Here is a 16,046-nt window from a genome sequence, read left to right as displayed (position 1 = left end):
AAAGACGTGTTGATTATGTGTAGGCATTATGACATGAGCGTGCACTCGCAAAGAGACCAGCTGTCACATAGCACATGAGTGCTAAAGTTCATTTTCGTGTCTTATTGAGTCTGAACTGTCATATAAACACAAGGGGCAGTTTCCCATACAGGGATTAGACTAGTCCTAGATTAAATAAATGCAAGAGCTGTCCAAACGGAAAACAACTTGCACGGACAAATCCTAAAATACGTAATTTCCTTTTTTTGTCTCAAAATGCACACAAGGAATGTTTTTAGTAAGGCATGTTTGTTTTTTCCTAATTTAATTTCGCCCTAGTCCTGGTTTAAGATAATTCCTGTCCGGGAAACCCCCTCATAGTTGTGTTCAAAACACACAAGGTTTTAGGTTAAGCCGGTGTTCTGACATTTTGTGCTACCATTAAGAGCCCAACGTATTTTTGTTTCTCAACAAGTGTTTTTGGTCAATGACTGTTATAAACATCACAAACGCATTGATATCCGAACACAATTCTATAAAATATGAAATATGTGCTCTAGAAGCAGTAATATAAAAATTTGGTCGAGCAATGCAAATCAGATCATGCATTTATAATGGATTGTCTTGGGGCCAACATGGTAGATCCTCGGGCCAGTTGAGAGAACTGTCACTTAACTGATCGGGCCAGTGCTGTATCCTCATGGAAAATTATAATTTGTACGTTTTCAAGACTTGCCTATTTAAATATTTCCAAGAGGATGCAAAACTGGATTTGATTCGGTTCTCACCTGCTGTTTAAGATACGTGTGCGGCCAGGATGCTGCATCAGACAATGCACAAAATACTGAATCAGACATATCGACACAAAATTATGCCAAAATGCCAATATTACCAAGTATCCTTCTGAATAGGAATCAATTATGTCTTGCGGGAACAAAACGCATTTCGTAATGATTCTCAATAAGTCTGTATCGAAAACACTGGGTATGTTGGGTTTTTCTTTAGACATTATTACTATGTGCTGTTTTATTGCCATCAAACAGTAAAACTCCCTTTACGAACTTTTGTAATTATGTAAAATTGTGAAATATAACAAACGTTTTGCAGATATTTTCATAAGGTAAAATTTTATGGGGACATGTCATTAAATAAATACATTATTGCTTTATTACAGACAACCAATTTGGGGAATAAGTGGTTTTGAAGCTTTTGGAAACGCCACGATATACAAACATTAAGAGACGTACCTTTTGTTCCATCATCATCAAAAAAAGACTTCTAGACTTATAGTATATCGGTATCGGATAAAATGACTTATAAATGAAATGAAATATTGGCATATCGGGCAAAATTTTATATTGTACATCACTAGTTTGAAATGATAAGATGGCGAGTAAATGACAGCTTTGTCATTTTTTGGTTGAACTAAAACTTTAGTCAGAGAGTGGTCTAGAAATGTTGCACATGGACATGTCTGTGGTTTCCTGATGAAGTGAATAATGGGTGATGGTAAAGTGTTTGCACTAGTATTAAACAAATTTAACTGTCTCTGTTTTACTACAATATAGCAGCAGTTTTACACTTTTCAGTGGGTGTGGAGATAATACGTGCATAGGGATTATTGGCAGTAAACGGTCACTGAAGTGACCGGGCTATGCCCCCTTGTTTTTTTTCCACTGGCTCAGTGCTGGTGCTTATTTTTTTCCGATGCATCTTAAATTTGCAACCAGAGCACCCTGGTGGAAAACACACTGTCCACCACCTGGCGCTTTTAGCTACGTAAAAACGCCCTGGTGGATATACTGCATATATCGGCATCGGCTATCGGCTTAATTCAGGTGGAAATTATCGGCATATCGAATACAGGCAAAAATCCAATGTCGTCCATCACTCTACGTGCATATTATTTTTAATTGCTCTGAATGTCGCAAACTTTTTGTCTGATCTCTTTCTCCCTCATGTACATACATGCTGTCTTTTTGCCCACATGTCTTTAAAGCTTCTCAGCCCTCATCTGTCAGGCCCTTGTGTTTTTGTTTTGACCAGTGCTTCCTATCTGATCTCCATGTCTGTGTGTGTTTAGGAGTTCGCCGTTCCAGATTACCGTACACCCCTGCTGGACCTGCAGCGTCGCAGACCTTCACTGCTATCAGAATTCCATCCCGGGACAGAAAGGTGACGCATCCCGGCATTACGCGAAACAATATGCCTCTTTATTTTCCACAATACAATTAGATCCTATTTCTTATTTTAACCTTTTATCTTTTAAAATAAATTGTTCTTCTTACATAACCAAGGCCTTACGGGTTGGAAAAAGCAGTGGTCCTTTGTGTCATAGTGTGTCAATGATTCACACTCTCACAATAAAATCAAGTCCATATTATATTCTGTATTCAGAAATAGTGTGGCTACAAAATATTTTTAAGCTTCTCTGTCATCTCTTGCAGACCCCCGGAGAGAAGGCATGGCTATGAGCAACAGTTTCATGCCACCCCTTCTCAGCAGGAGCAGGAGACACTGGAGGCGAAACGTACTCGCATGGAGAACGTAACAGAATCACACTTTCCACGAGGTCTGTCCACCAACAGTGCTCTAACCTCTCCACATACCATACTGGACAGCATCAGGAATACTGGAGATGTTAAGAAGGTGAAATACAGGCACAGCTAATTGCATTAACCTTTACAATAAACCGGTTTTATATTAGAAATAAAGAATTGCAAAGAATTTTTACATGTCGCTACATTACTGTAAGCAGAATGTTGGGTGTTATGAATGGTACATTTTCACTGGATTTGAAATATCTGGTTTGTTGCTGTTGTGTTCTGCCTTTTTGATCTCTTTTCCTCTGGTGCAGGAAACTCAGTTCAGTGTGAAGGTGGAGGCCTCATCCCCAGGTGGTGTTCCTCAGATGGTTGAAGATGCAGATGCATCACCTTCCAAACTTTCCAAGGAGGAGTTGATTCAGAGCATGGACCGGGTGGACCGTGAAATTGCAAAGGTCGAGCAGCAGATTTTCAAACTCAAAAAGAAACAGGTGTGTAGTAGCCTCACTTTGCATGTGCTTAAAATCCTCCACGTAATGCTTTTTATCATCAAGCCTTGTGGGAAATGTTGTTCCTCTGAGATAGCTTGTCACAGTTCTCCTGCCTGTATGAGCTATACCTGTTCTGTTTGATGCTAATCACAAATACTTCAAGAAATGCATCATGAAAATCACTGTTACAGATTTACATTTACATTTAGGCATTAAGCAGACGCTTTTATCCAAAGCGAGTTACATTGCTTTATCCTATACATTTAACATGGGTATTTGCAATCCCCTGGGATTGAACCCACAGATACAAGCATTGCTATCATTATTTTTCCTACTCGAGGTTAGAAATTTGAACAAACCTCTATTATTAGACATTGCATTAAAGTCATCTTAAATTAGGTAGCAATGAAAGATACTTTAAGTCAGGTGGAAATAAAAGTACATTTTCCTTTGTATCAGATACTATAAAATATCAGACTTTGGTGTGGGATTGGGGCAGGTTTTTCAGAAAAAAAACTTATTTTATTTCAATTATGCACTATCCAGATTTGTTTCAGGCTTAAAGTGCATTTTTATATGTGTTGTCTCTTAGCAACAATTGGAGGAGGAAGCAGCAAAGCCAGTAGAGCCAGAAAAGCCAGTGACGCCGCCCCCTGTGGAACACAAACATCGCAGCATCGTCCAGATCATTTATGATGAGAACAGGGTACAGTTTCTTAACCCGATCATTTATTTACATGAGCACAGATACATTGATTCTCTCTGCTTGTGCATGGAATCCTGTTTTTTTTCCAGAATGTTACTGTTAGAATTTTACACACTGATTCATCAAACTGCAGATTTTATGCAAATTCACAGTGTGCGATTCATAGAACATGTTCAATCGCTAATTGAATATTAAATTGAAGTATTAATTACATTAATTTAAAAGTAAAACTGGAAGCAATCTTATAATAGCAAGTGGCTTTAAATGCATTAACTTAAAAAAACCTAAGAGGCTTAAAAAGAATCTTGTATGATTGTAATTTACCTTTGTATGCTTTTCGGCTAAATTGGCCGTTTTGAATCCAAATATGCCATTCTGGTGAATCGTATAGACCATAAGAGTTCTTAAGAGTGGGGGGCGTCTTTGGTGATTTATAAAATGTAAGTCCTCGGGTGCCATATTTTGAACATTCAATAAACAGAAACAGGCAACATCATAAGGCACTTGGGTGAGATTTATATTCGTCTGAAGTTTCAGTCGCAGAAGCTGTAGTTTACAGATGATATTTAATATTTTAATATTTTTAATATTTCGCTTCATAATTCATAAATATGTCGCCAGGAGCCGCACGGATTACTTTTGTACTGCTTTTTATGAAAGCTCTTCGTAAATACTTTTTTCTTTTTGAGCTCTTATAACTCTCATCAATCAGGTTCTGCACTTGATCTCTCTGAATAACTCTTTTAATATCAGTCCGGCAATTTTTTTTTATTTGGTTCGAAGCTACAGAGAAGCTTTGTTATTGATTGGTGCTAAATAAAGAGACTGTAATCTGAATTTATTTGAACCAAGAGAAATTCTGCCTGTCAAAAAGTATATATTTAACTGTTTACAAAATGTAATGTCTTGTGTTATTACACTTTTACCATGATTTTATTGCTTAAGGACACTTTTCCTCATGTTCACACAACACCTGGAAAAGTGACTTCAAATAAAAGAGTCGCCAGTCATTTGTTCTTGCTGTGAACGGATTTGAGAAGTCAAGTGCTGTCTGAAGTATTGTAGATAAATGACGTTTCCTGCACTACACTGTGGTTAATTTTCGTTTTAAGCGTCTAAATTATGAAATTGTTCATCGTCCGTGCTCAGGGGGTCTTGAACAGCAAACAGCAACTCGTAGTAATGTGCTCACGTTGTGTGTGTGAGAACTTGTCAACTACCTGGATTGTGCGCGTCCATGGGAGCGGGAAACAGTGACACGTTGGTGACCCTCGCACTGGCACGCACTTGACTATCACACACAACCTGCACTGGTAACAGGCTCGTATTCTACTCGTCTTTCCACATAAAATAACAACTAGAGGAAGTTCCTAATCTTCAGGTCGCATACGCACGAGTACTTGTGCTTGTGCTGAGGGAGATGTTTCAGACACCGCAATTGTCTTTTTTTTTTGTCAGAGTGCGCCAGAATGGATGCCCCCAGACCGATCGCACAGCACCTAACGCCCCCAACAAAATGCAATAAATCTCCTAACTTGCATCGCTGTTTTATGTATGTTGTACAATGGAGCCATTTCCCAGAAAGAATGCTCAGGAAATTGTGATTTTTGTGTTGTTTATTTTTACTGCCTTTCACTCTGGAGGAGTAAATGTTAAGCAAACAAGTGGTAAATCATCAGTTTGCTGTAGCCATTTCTGTAGGATCTATTGAGACACCACACACACACACATAACCTCATACATACTCTTATCAAAGTTGCCGTCAACAAATGAGAGCACTGTTTGTTCATTTTGCTAAGTGTGTCTGCAGTCAGAGTAGCTTAACCACAAGTGCATATTTTACATCTGTCTCTCCAATGTTCTCTGTCACAGAAAAAGGCAGAAGAAGCCCATAAGGTACTGGAAGGGCTGGGGCCTAAAGTGGAACTGGTGAGTAAAAAGTTGTGTTATGTGATAATTTTGTGTGTCTGTGGTAATCTAGCTGATCTTGCCACCCTTTATTCATTTCTTTGCAGCCTCTGTACAACCAGCCATCTGATACTAAAGTCTACCATGACAACATTAAAACGTGAGTATCTGTCTCTCTCAGCTCCAGTGAAATAATGCTGAGTGTAAGTTAAATCACATGGTAACCTTTATTTAAGTCGTCCACGTATATATTCTACTGACTTGAACTTTTCAGTTTAATACATGGCCTCAGATGTGCCGTATACATGCAGACCACAGCAGCTGTGATAGCTCTGCTTTGTAACCAGAGATCCTCTCAGAGATCAGAGCTGTTTTTGTGGAGAAAGAGAGCGTAACTTGAACCTACACATTTCTTTTCTCTTGAAAATGTGTAGTTTTACTCTCTCTTGTGAACATGTTTGGTCTTTAAGTTTGTTAGAGTTTCAGTCTCAATCTAAAATGTATTCAATTGTGATGCACGTATCACAGATTGTATTGTGTTATAAAGATACCAACCATATTTCACCAGATGATAAAAATGCTAATTGGACATTATTCATTTATCTTGAACATCTTTGGCTGTGCGATCAGTGAAACAGAGAGCTATAAATGCCAAAAGCCCTGTTAACCACCATGTTAGTCAAATGGGTTTGACACAGAAGTATAACAGCATTCAGCACGTGTCAGAAAGGAATGTTTTAAGTAGGTGAAAGTGTGATTGTGGTTATCGCTAAAGGAAATCCTGTCTGTGTTAGGTAGGTTACAGTGAAACTGTGTGTTACGGAGGTTAAGGTCAGTCTGACTGTCTTTTGTGTGTCCTGTTTATTCAACCAGTTCTGCACGCAGACACATGAGGGTTAGAAGCTCTTTGAATCTTTGAATTGCGTTCCTAGACAGTGAGTGACATTTCATGTTAGAGATTAGAGGCAAACAAACAAACGTGCTCCCCAGCATTAGTAAGGTGGATCCACCCAGAAAAACGTGTCACAATGTTTACTAACAGGAAAGGCGTCTATAGGCGAGACACTAAGACAACAGAGACAGGTACATGTCTTTAGGTGTTTGTTTTTAAGGTTGACATGGATTCAAGTTTTCTTAGTGGGGTTGGGAAGACCCAAAAGCTGTCTGCCATATTTGTTTATGTGCAGATTGCATGTCAATTCATGGTTTTGTGCATTGTTAGTTGGTTTCGTGTGGCCGAATGTAAACATGAAGGTTTTTATTGCTTCAGGAATCAAGTGATGAGGAAGAAGCTGATTCTGTTTTTCAAGAGGAGGAACCACGCTCGCAAACAGAGGGTAAGCGTCACTGTGACTGTAACATTAGATAACAGTGTTAGTGTTCTTCCATAAAGAGAGTTTACTGACGTTGCCAAGACATTTAATTCAAATGAAAATCATTTAAGACAAAATTGTTTTGATTTCTTCTTCTTTTTGAATGAGCATTCTGAAAAACTAAGACTTTTTACTGCTCTGCACTTTTCCCCCATCTCTGGTTAAGACCATCCCCAGGTCAAGCAACATCTTTTATATCACCTGTGACAATGAAAAAGTCTCCCGACCTCTTCCCACTTGCCTTGTTTTCCCCAGCCCACGTCTATGATGAATGATGATGTTTTCCTTAAAGGATATTCTAAATATACACTTCCAGCCATACGGAAGCATTTTGACTACATTTTAAAATAGATTCTTAGGAAGGTATAGTTCAGTGCAATTACTTGTTAATAGACCGAGTCGGTCAGACCTTTTGGACCAAAAGCCAAGAGGAAGGTTAACTGTTCAGAGAGGGAAAAACAAGCCGCTTTTGTTCTCAGTGTTCTGTAGTGCAGACACACAAACACAAGCGCACTTGTCTCTCCGCACAGATTGCAAGCTCTTCTTATTATATCTCTTTGTTCTCTCTCTCTCTTTCTTTGCTCTCTTTCTTTGCTCTCTCTCTTTGCTCTCTCTCTTTGCTTGCTCTCTCTCTCTCTCTCTCTCTCTCTCTCTCTCTCTTTTTGTTTTGCTCTCTCGCTCTCTCTCTCTCTTTGCTTTCGTGTTAATGTTTTTTAATATGTAAGGTATATCTGTAACAGGAAAAATAAATAAGGAAAAAATAGATTATTTAAACCAATACACATTCAATTTTTTATTACTCTATGTTAGTCATCATTTGCCTTCGGAAATATAGCAAGAAATATTGTAACGCAGACTTTATACCGAGGTGTTATCACACAGTGAGACGTCCCTAATTTGTTATATAAAGTTAATATAATATTATTTAAACGCATTTAAAATTTGGTTATATGTATAACTACCACATAAATTACTATATTAGTAACATACGTGGTAGACTGTTCCCAAAAACAGAATATGTAATTATTTGGTTATGAAATATCCAAAAACCTTTTGCACAGCGAAAGCCAGAGAAACTCATATTTTAACTAATGGCTTGTCCCATGTCTCCTTGCAATTGTCGCATATCAGTGACTTAATATCCGCGTCCTCAGTTTCTGGTTTTGGAAACTACAGCAACACGCAAATGCGGAAGTGCTGGTTATACAGCATCTGGGACGGGTTTTCACTAGAAGGGATACAGCTACCTCCACTGGGCATGCGCACTTCAATACAGCATAATTTTTGTCACGTTGAAAACAGTTGATTAACATTTTTTTATTATTGTAAGGTTAGGTTTAGGGTAGCTAAAGTTATTTATTGTAATTATATGGCGTGTTGTTCGATGACGCAGTATGCAGTCGTGTAATATAAGCAATCAAAAACGCTTTTTATTAAGCCTGGTGAACAAGCCTATGGCAGTATAATTAAATAAAGTATGTGTTGCACAAAAATATGCAGCCAGTAACATTATTTGTAAATACTGTGGGTTCGTTCAAATTTCCTTTTTAAACCACAACTGTATGTTTTAAACACGTAAAACTGTGCCGCATTCCGCTACCAAATCATTTGACAAAGTCAAATATCCGTGACTGGTTACCGTAGCATTCATTGCATTCCACGTTTCTTGCAGCTAATTCATTACAATGACATAAAATAATGTTATCAGATGTAGTACATTAATTCGTTACCTCGTCCATGAACATGATGGGCGATCTCCATACGCGCGTGGATGGTAAAATCGACATCTCCCATCATCCCACTCTCCTGCATGACGTCATTAAGCTTCGGCTTTGTTGTTTCAAAAGTGCACCATCTGGCGGTCCAAATTTACATATCAATTTACAGTCTAACTTGGTTCTTAGAAGTAAAAAAAAATGCAAAAGTGAGACAGAGTTACTGTCAAATTTTGTTCAAAGCAAAAATGTCAACTTGGCTTATTTGTTTTCAGGAGCAGAACATTTGCCAACGTTATGATGAGCTGATGACGGAGTGGGAGAAAAAAGTTGAGCGAATGGAGAACAATCCTCGCCGTAAAGCCAAAGACAGCCGCACACGTGAATACTACGAGAGGCAGTTTCCAGAGATCCGCAAGCAGCGCGAGCAACAGGAACGCTTCCAGAGGTCAGCCAGGCCATCGAGTTAACCTTATGACCTAGTGCTCTGTCAGGCACACACATTCACCAATATTGCAATTCGCTGACACAGTTGTGATGTAACATCTTGTGTAAACACTTTCTAGTGTTCTGTCTGACTCAGCAGTTGGCCAATCAGCATTGAGGATCCCATGGGTTATTGGGTCAGATGTCACGCTGTAAAAGTTCCTGGTATAGAGGTTGCTGGGCTTCCCTGAATAATAGGGATCTCTCTCCCTCTCACTACGAAGGCAAAACAGAGGAACATTAAAGTGATCGTTCCCCCAAAAAACGAAAATTCTGTCATTTACTCAACTCAAATTTGTTTATATAGGGCTTTTTACAATTTTCATTGTTACATTTACTCACCCTCAAGTTGTTCCAAACCTGTTTGAATTACGTTGTTCTGCTGAAAACAAAGCGAGATATTTGAAAGGTTCTTTACAATTTTATGTTCTGGGAACAACTCCAGGGTGAGCAAATGATGGCAGAATATTCATCTTTTGGTGAATTATCCCTTTAACCATTGACCTTGATTCTCCCAAAAATACAGATACATTTTTTTGCCGAAAGAACAAAAAGTTTTTGCTGTTGTAGTTTATTGCAGATTGTCATACTGTGTAGAGGTGTATGTCCAATTGTTATTCCATTAATAGAGCTAGAAAAGTGTTCTTTGTTTTTGGGACCACAGAGGTGATGCATATTTGTTCTTGAATGCAACCGTAAAGAACGACAACACAAAAGAACGATGCCATCTACATATCGCCTATGAATTAATTTGTGGCAGTCTTTTATTCAAATCCTAATAAAGAGGTAAATCATAAATCATAAAACAAAAAAACTGTTCCTGTGGAACTGTTGATTCTAAACAGTAAGGATACAGGAAGACCTGCCAGTAGTAAGTTTGGCGTTCCTTCCACATTTGCTGAAGAATGCCAGAATTGCCAGAAACAAATGTCATAAAAATCCAGTAGTTAAAAACACGCCATCAGTTTTGAATAAGAAAGTTCTGTTTCTTTAATTAAAAGGTCATAGGAGTTCCGTTCATTCACATCTAAGCGTCCAACTTCAGTGAGTGATGTTTGCCAGTTGTGTTGCTATTGTTGCTGAAGCTTGTCTCTAAACCGAAGAGCTCCAGAGCTCATGAATAGACTTAGAGGAATCTGGCCAATAGCTGTAACCACTGCTTCAAAGGCTTTTTTGGGAGAAGAAACAGGGTGGGACTCTGGTCTGGTAACTCGCTGGGAAAGCGCCGTTTCATGGATCGGAGACAACAAAGCCAGGAACAGAAAACTATTTCTCTAACCATGCCTCATCCTTCTCTTCTTTAGGGTGGGCCAGAGAGGGACAGGTCTGTCTGCCACCATTGCAAGAAGCGAACATGAGATATCGGAGATCATTGACGGCCTTTCGGAGCAGGAGGTAAACCAGTTGCTTTTAATATCTGACCAGTAAGCCAAAAGACACTAGTTGTTGTACTTGTTCGACCATTTAGACAGGTGAAACATAGCATAGTGACCAGCCACCCACCATTGGGTTCATTTTCTATGTTCTCGTTTTCTAAAATTATACTTTTACTTCTACGTTCTGACAAACCAATGGCTCCCGGAAATTGTCTTTGAGTCTATTGGTAGACTGATAGGAGCATGTGATTCACAAGTACTTACCAATTTTGAGTGACCGCACAGTGGGCTGTGGGTGTGTCATTTAAGGGTCAGACTTATGTCAACAAGTGCTGCAGAACCAACACCTTTGTGTCTCTCGCAGAACAATGAAAAGCAGATGAGGCAGTTGTCTGTCATTCCTCCCATGATGTACGATTCGGAGCAGAGACGTGTGAAGTTTATCAACATGAACGGTCTGATGGAAGACCCCATGAAGGTCTACAAATCTCGCCAGTTCATGAACGTGTGGTCTGAACACGAGAAAGCACTCTTTAAAGAGAAGTGAGTAACTGTGGTCACATTGATGTATTTGTGTGTGTGTGTGTTTCTGATCTTTTGTGTTTTTTGGGATGCAGGTTTGTGCAGCATCCAAAGAACTTCGGGCTGATTGCTTCGTTTTTGGAGAGAAAGGTCAGTGTGTGTTCTGATTTTCACTTGAGTTCGGTTAACTGCATTCGCACATAGAGCTCCCCCGAATGTTCACCGCTAGATGTTTGAACTGAACCACTGTAACAGCTTTACAGGCTCACATCACACCTACCACCCACAGACAGTGTTTTCCATAACATGGAATGTGTTTTTCTTTTCAAACTACATGTGACACAGCTGTATTTGTAATGCGCTCTCTCTCTCTCTCTCTCTCTCTCTCTCCAGTGTGTGTCGGATTGTGTGCTGTACTATTATTTGACTAAGAAGAGTCAGAACTATAAAACACTTGTTCGACGCAACTTTGGGAATCGTCGACGAAGAAATCAGGTATTTATAAATTGGCAATTCCACAAAAATGTAAACTTTACCACGAAAAAATCTAGTTTGAACCAGCGGTTGTTACCATGGTAACAGCACAGATTTTAACATTTGGTGGTTCAAATACCCATGTGAGATCTCTCTTCAAATTTGTAAAGCATTTGTTTTTTCTTTAGTGCATGATTTTTCATAGTCAGGTAAGTGCCATTTTCAGGATTGTCAAATCCATAACGCTACATATTCCTCATAAATGGACTTATGAAAATTGATATAAAGTAACGATTTTGTGTTCTATAAAGGGGCCTCCGTTCTCCATTCATTGGGTATTATTGCTTCAGGATTGTGAATATTATTTTAAAGAAATCCTACAAAGTTTATCGTCTACCTAAACCACGTCCTTTTTTGTCACATCCATAACACGTTTATTTCCCATTTTTAAAATGTATATTTTTTTCATTGACTGACATTTTTGATGTTTAGACTCTTATCAACAAGGGTTTCAGTAAAATATAAACAGATTGATCAATATAATTGTAACAAATTCATTCTCTGAGCATTTTTATGTTATGTCCATGACGCTGGAATTGCCCAAATACCTTTATCTACCTCCATCAGTCAACAGGCCCAATGTAGGATATCTTCTGGGTAAAATGCATATTGTGTCAGAGGTGATTCACTTGAGGTGCGGGTTCTAGGACTCGTGACCCTGTTGTCCAGTATGTACCAATGCACTTTCTGCATCGGATCAAATGAGTCATTTGTGTGCGAGTCGTTCTGAACGCAATGTGCGTTGTTACTGGCGAAGCCGCTATGTACGATATACGCTGATTCAACGATCAAACTGCACAGCCAAAGACATTACAATGATGAACGTCATGTTAAAGAAATTGAGAAATTAAATGTACTTGGATGCAAAAAACAGCCTTGAAACACAGCTTACTTTTTTTAGCGCCTTCACTGTGGCGTAATGCCGCAACAGCAGGTACAAATGACAAATCTACGCACCATTTCTTGTGAAGACACCCAACATAATTTTGGCGAGAGTGTGAGATGGCCGCCTCAAATATTTCTATGCAGGAAAAACCCTGTCTGTGTTTCGATTGTTTTTTTTTTTCGACTGTGTGTGTGTTCTAATCACATTGAACATGAGCGTGTTTGACACGCTGTTAAAGTCATTTTATAAGAATCGAGATTGGGTATTCATAGGTTATCAGACAAAAATGCATTTTTGCTGTGAGAGGCTCTTTCTCTTTTGCTCTTTCTGATTTATGGAGAGAAGCACAGCTTTCCAGGAATCGATTTTATCTGTTTGGCCCAGCTGAGAGGCTCAATGCGGGTGTCTACAGAAAGAAAGGAAAGGAACTTGAGAGTTTCAGACTCCTAAAAGACGCTTGAGTGAAGTAGCTACAGCTTCTCACTTTCACACACATACTTGAGCAAACCCCGTGTTTTGGGAGGGAGGAATGTTAATGTCGCTTATACCAAATGGTTGTTTGAATGCGATATGGACTTTGTTTTAAAGTCAGCTTGGACGTTAAGATCATCAAGATCATGTTTATCTTTTTATACTTGTTTCTCCATCAAAATCTAATAACTTGAGTAGGTTAATGGTTAACTAGATGTATTGTTTTAAGTTATGGAGCCTTAATATAATCTTTACAAAAGTAAATGCTGCAGTTTATTGCTAACATTAATGTGGTCAATTAACAATGGCATTACATTAAGTCCCACCCTACATCATTTCATTGAATCTTTCATTCAGAATGGGGCACAGTACAGAAGTAAAATGTATTGTTATTGCAATATTGTGTTGTTCTTAAAGGTGCAGTGTATGAAGTTTAGCGTCATCTAGCAGTGAGGTTGCGAAATGCAACCAACAGCTCCCTCCTCCCTCCATTTCAAAGCACTACAGTGGTTGACTCAGGAAAAAGATATTGTCACGTTTTCGCTTCTTTGCTGAAGGAGATAACATATGTACGAACGTCCTATGTAAAGCAGTTTGTCCGTTTAGGGCTACTGTAGAAACAACATGGTGAATCCCTGCATGGGGACCTGCTTGTGTGAAGATAGAAATTGCTCATTCGAAGAATAATAAAATCATAAAACTTCATTATGTGAGGTAGAGATGGCCTTAACTAAGGACTTACAGAGTCGAATCAGAATTGTCACGTCTTGCCTATAGTCGTCGACTGATAGTTGAGTCACTCGTGTGTGTGTGTGTGTGTGCATGCATGTGGGGACAACACCTTGGGGTTAACAAGGGCTATATTGATGCACCATAAAACAATCAAACATGAATTTACAGAATTTGTTTAGAACAGAATATAACCTTTATAATAAATAAATATAAAAACGGAAAAAGCCAGATTCAAGTCGCAATGTGCAAAATGAATGTGTTCAGGTAAAATGTCTGAAATGAAGGGGAACATATATTCAAAACACAAGCCACAAATAGTAAAAGGAGGAAAGTTATTAAGCATCTTACAATTTAAACAGTCAAAAAGTCCCTTTCAACTTTTTTCCTGCACATTCTTTATCAGTCTTGACAGGCGCACTTGCTTTCAGTGCAGAGAATCACAAGTTCAGAAAGTCTACGCCGAGCTTGCTATATGCGGTGATTTTTGTTGTATTACTTCATTTTTTTGTATCATGCAGCACAAAGTTCACTCTAAATATCGAACCACATGTATTTACAGACAACGTGTTAATTCATATTTATATGCCCAAACATTCAGTAAGTGACAAATGTTTGGAAACGGTGTACTCATCATCTGCGAATCATCTTCTGTGCTTTGAGACCAGTAAAGAGAAGCAGCACGTTCCAGAAGACGTGAAAAGACACGATCCTCACACCGGGTCATGACCAGACCTCGCACTCATATGCGCCAGTGATTTTTGTACCCAACCCTAAAAATTTCCCATTACTTTACATCATAAATAAAAAAATGCCGCAGTACGTGCCTGTCTGCTACGCCGCTGCCCATATAACCAAAATGGCAAAATCCCCATTGCATAACACCTCTGCGAAGATTCGACTGTGAGATTAATAGTCGAATCAGACTCCTCCTCTTGAAGCATGAATCTTCAACTATTCCGAGTCACTCCTAATATTATGCTGCACCTCTGTAAATAGATCCTCCAATAAACTACACACAGCACCTTTAAGACAACATGCATAATCGGCAGTCATGTGTTTTGCTTCAAAATTTTTGGTCCAGTTCGTTCTCAAAATTGTCTTTGTCTATGGAGATTATTCTCTCTCTGAGCATAGACACTGCTCTCCCTCAGTGCAAGTGATGTCTCCGGTATATCATACAAATAAGACGATTGGCTTCCAGCCCGTCTAACTGAATTTAGCCCGCTATCATTAGCGTGTGTAAGCAGCTGGTGTTCAGGCTAAACAATAATTACAGCTATATATCAGGCTATCTAAACAGGGGCGGACAAGAGGCACGAGCGACAGAGGAGTAAGATGACATAAAGATCACAAGCGGAGGCAGTGGGTCTTGAAAGCATGTGTCTCCAAGTTGAGCTGCAGTTATGAGATGATCTGATGTGCTGTGCACACACACACACGCACGCAGGCATGCACTTCTTCACCCGGAAACTTCCAGTAGCCCTAGGCGGTTTTAGCAACATGCATTTGTGCAGCTGTTTTCGCATGCATGTGCGTTCAGCTGGCGTATTTCTTAAGCTACCTGGTGATCCGCATTACCGCTTACTTTCATTTACCACCTGTTGTGATTACTATGTTCACATACTGATTAAAAAGAGAGGATACTTTTTTATCAAATCTCTTAAACGTTTCATGTGTTTTCGATTGCTTGTGTGTCTGTGGGATAGGGCCTTTTATGAGTGTGTGTGTGGGTTGGGTGAATGACCCTGCTCCACATTAGAGACCCATAAAAGTGTTTGTGTCAGTGGAGTTCAGCTCGCATGAATACGGTTCCAAACGAATGTCTGCTTCAGCTTACTCCTCCGGAGTCCCCAGAGAATGTGTCAGAGAAAAAAGAGAAAGCGCAAGGCAGAAAAGTATGCATGTGAGGACTGGGAAAAAGTATTTTTTTCTTAACTGGCAGCTCATGTGTTGTGCTTTCAGAGAAAGAGGGAGAGCCAGAGAATGCGTGTACGGGAGTTTGCGAGACACCCCTCTTTAGCTGCGCGGTGGTATGCGCCTGTTTGTACTGACACCAGTGAGAAAGCAGCGGAGCTGCTTGTGGAGCAGCCTGCTGTGCCAATCAAAAACCTGACTAGACGGGGTTAAGGTCGGTCAGCCTCCTCTCCCCTTCGCTCTACAGGGATTACCTGGACTGACCCTGTCACACAGATTAGTTTACACACACACTTTTGTCCGTGTGTGTGCACGTTAGATAGAGATGCCACTGCTGCTTTAGCCAGCTCAAACAACCCTATGGCATGCTTTCTTGGAATATCCGCAATTGATCTGCCGAGCTGGAT

General features: G+C 39.5%; 1 protein-coding gene across 7 annotated transcripts in view; it reads left to right on the top strand.

Moving 5' to 3' along the window:
* Positions 1-16,046, top strand: part of ncor1 (nuclear receptor corepressor 1) — a 71,401-nt gene that overhangs the window by 13,508 nt on the left and 41,847 nt on the right. For all 7 annotated transcript variants that reach the window (XM_056746214.1, XM_056746219.1, XM_056746216.1 and 4 more), the window contains exons 3-14: positions 2,063-2,154; positions 2,427-2,628; positions 2,837-3,016; positions 3,609-3,722; positions 5,595-5,651; positions 5,738-5,790; positions 6,901-6,967; positions 8,994-9,166; positions 10,509-10,599; positions 10,945-11,123; positions 11,198-11,252; positions 11,496-11,597. In XM_056746214.1, the coding sequence (XP_056602192.1) occupies positions 2,063-2,154; positions 2,427-2,628; positions 2,837-3,016; positions 3,609-3,722; positions 5,595-5,651; positions 5,738-5,790; positions 6,901-6,967; positions 8,994-9,166; positions 10,509-10,599; positions 10,945-11,123; positions 11,198-11,252; positions 11,496-11,597 (1,365 nt within the window). The remainder of the gene's footprint in view (positions 1-2,062; positions 2,155-2,426; positions 2,629-2,836; positions 3,017-3,608; positions 3,723-5,594; positions 5,652-5,737; positions 5,791-6,900; positions 6,968-8,993; positions 9,167-10,508; positions 10,600-10,944; positions 11,124-11,197; positions 11,253-11,495; positions 11,598-16,046) is intronic.

This window comes from Triplophysa dalaica, chromosome 4 (genome assembly GCF_015846415.1).
Source record: "Triplophysa dalaica isolate WHDGS20190420 chromosome 4, ASM1584641v1, whole genome shotgun sequence".
NCBI classification, from domain to species: Eukaryota; Metazoa; Chordata; class Actinopteri; order Cypriniformes; family Nemacheilidae; genus Triplophysa; species Triplophysa dalaica.
Note: the sequence above shows the minus strand (reverse complement) of the source record. Positions and strands in the feature narration are given on the sequence as shown.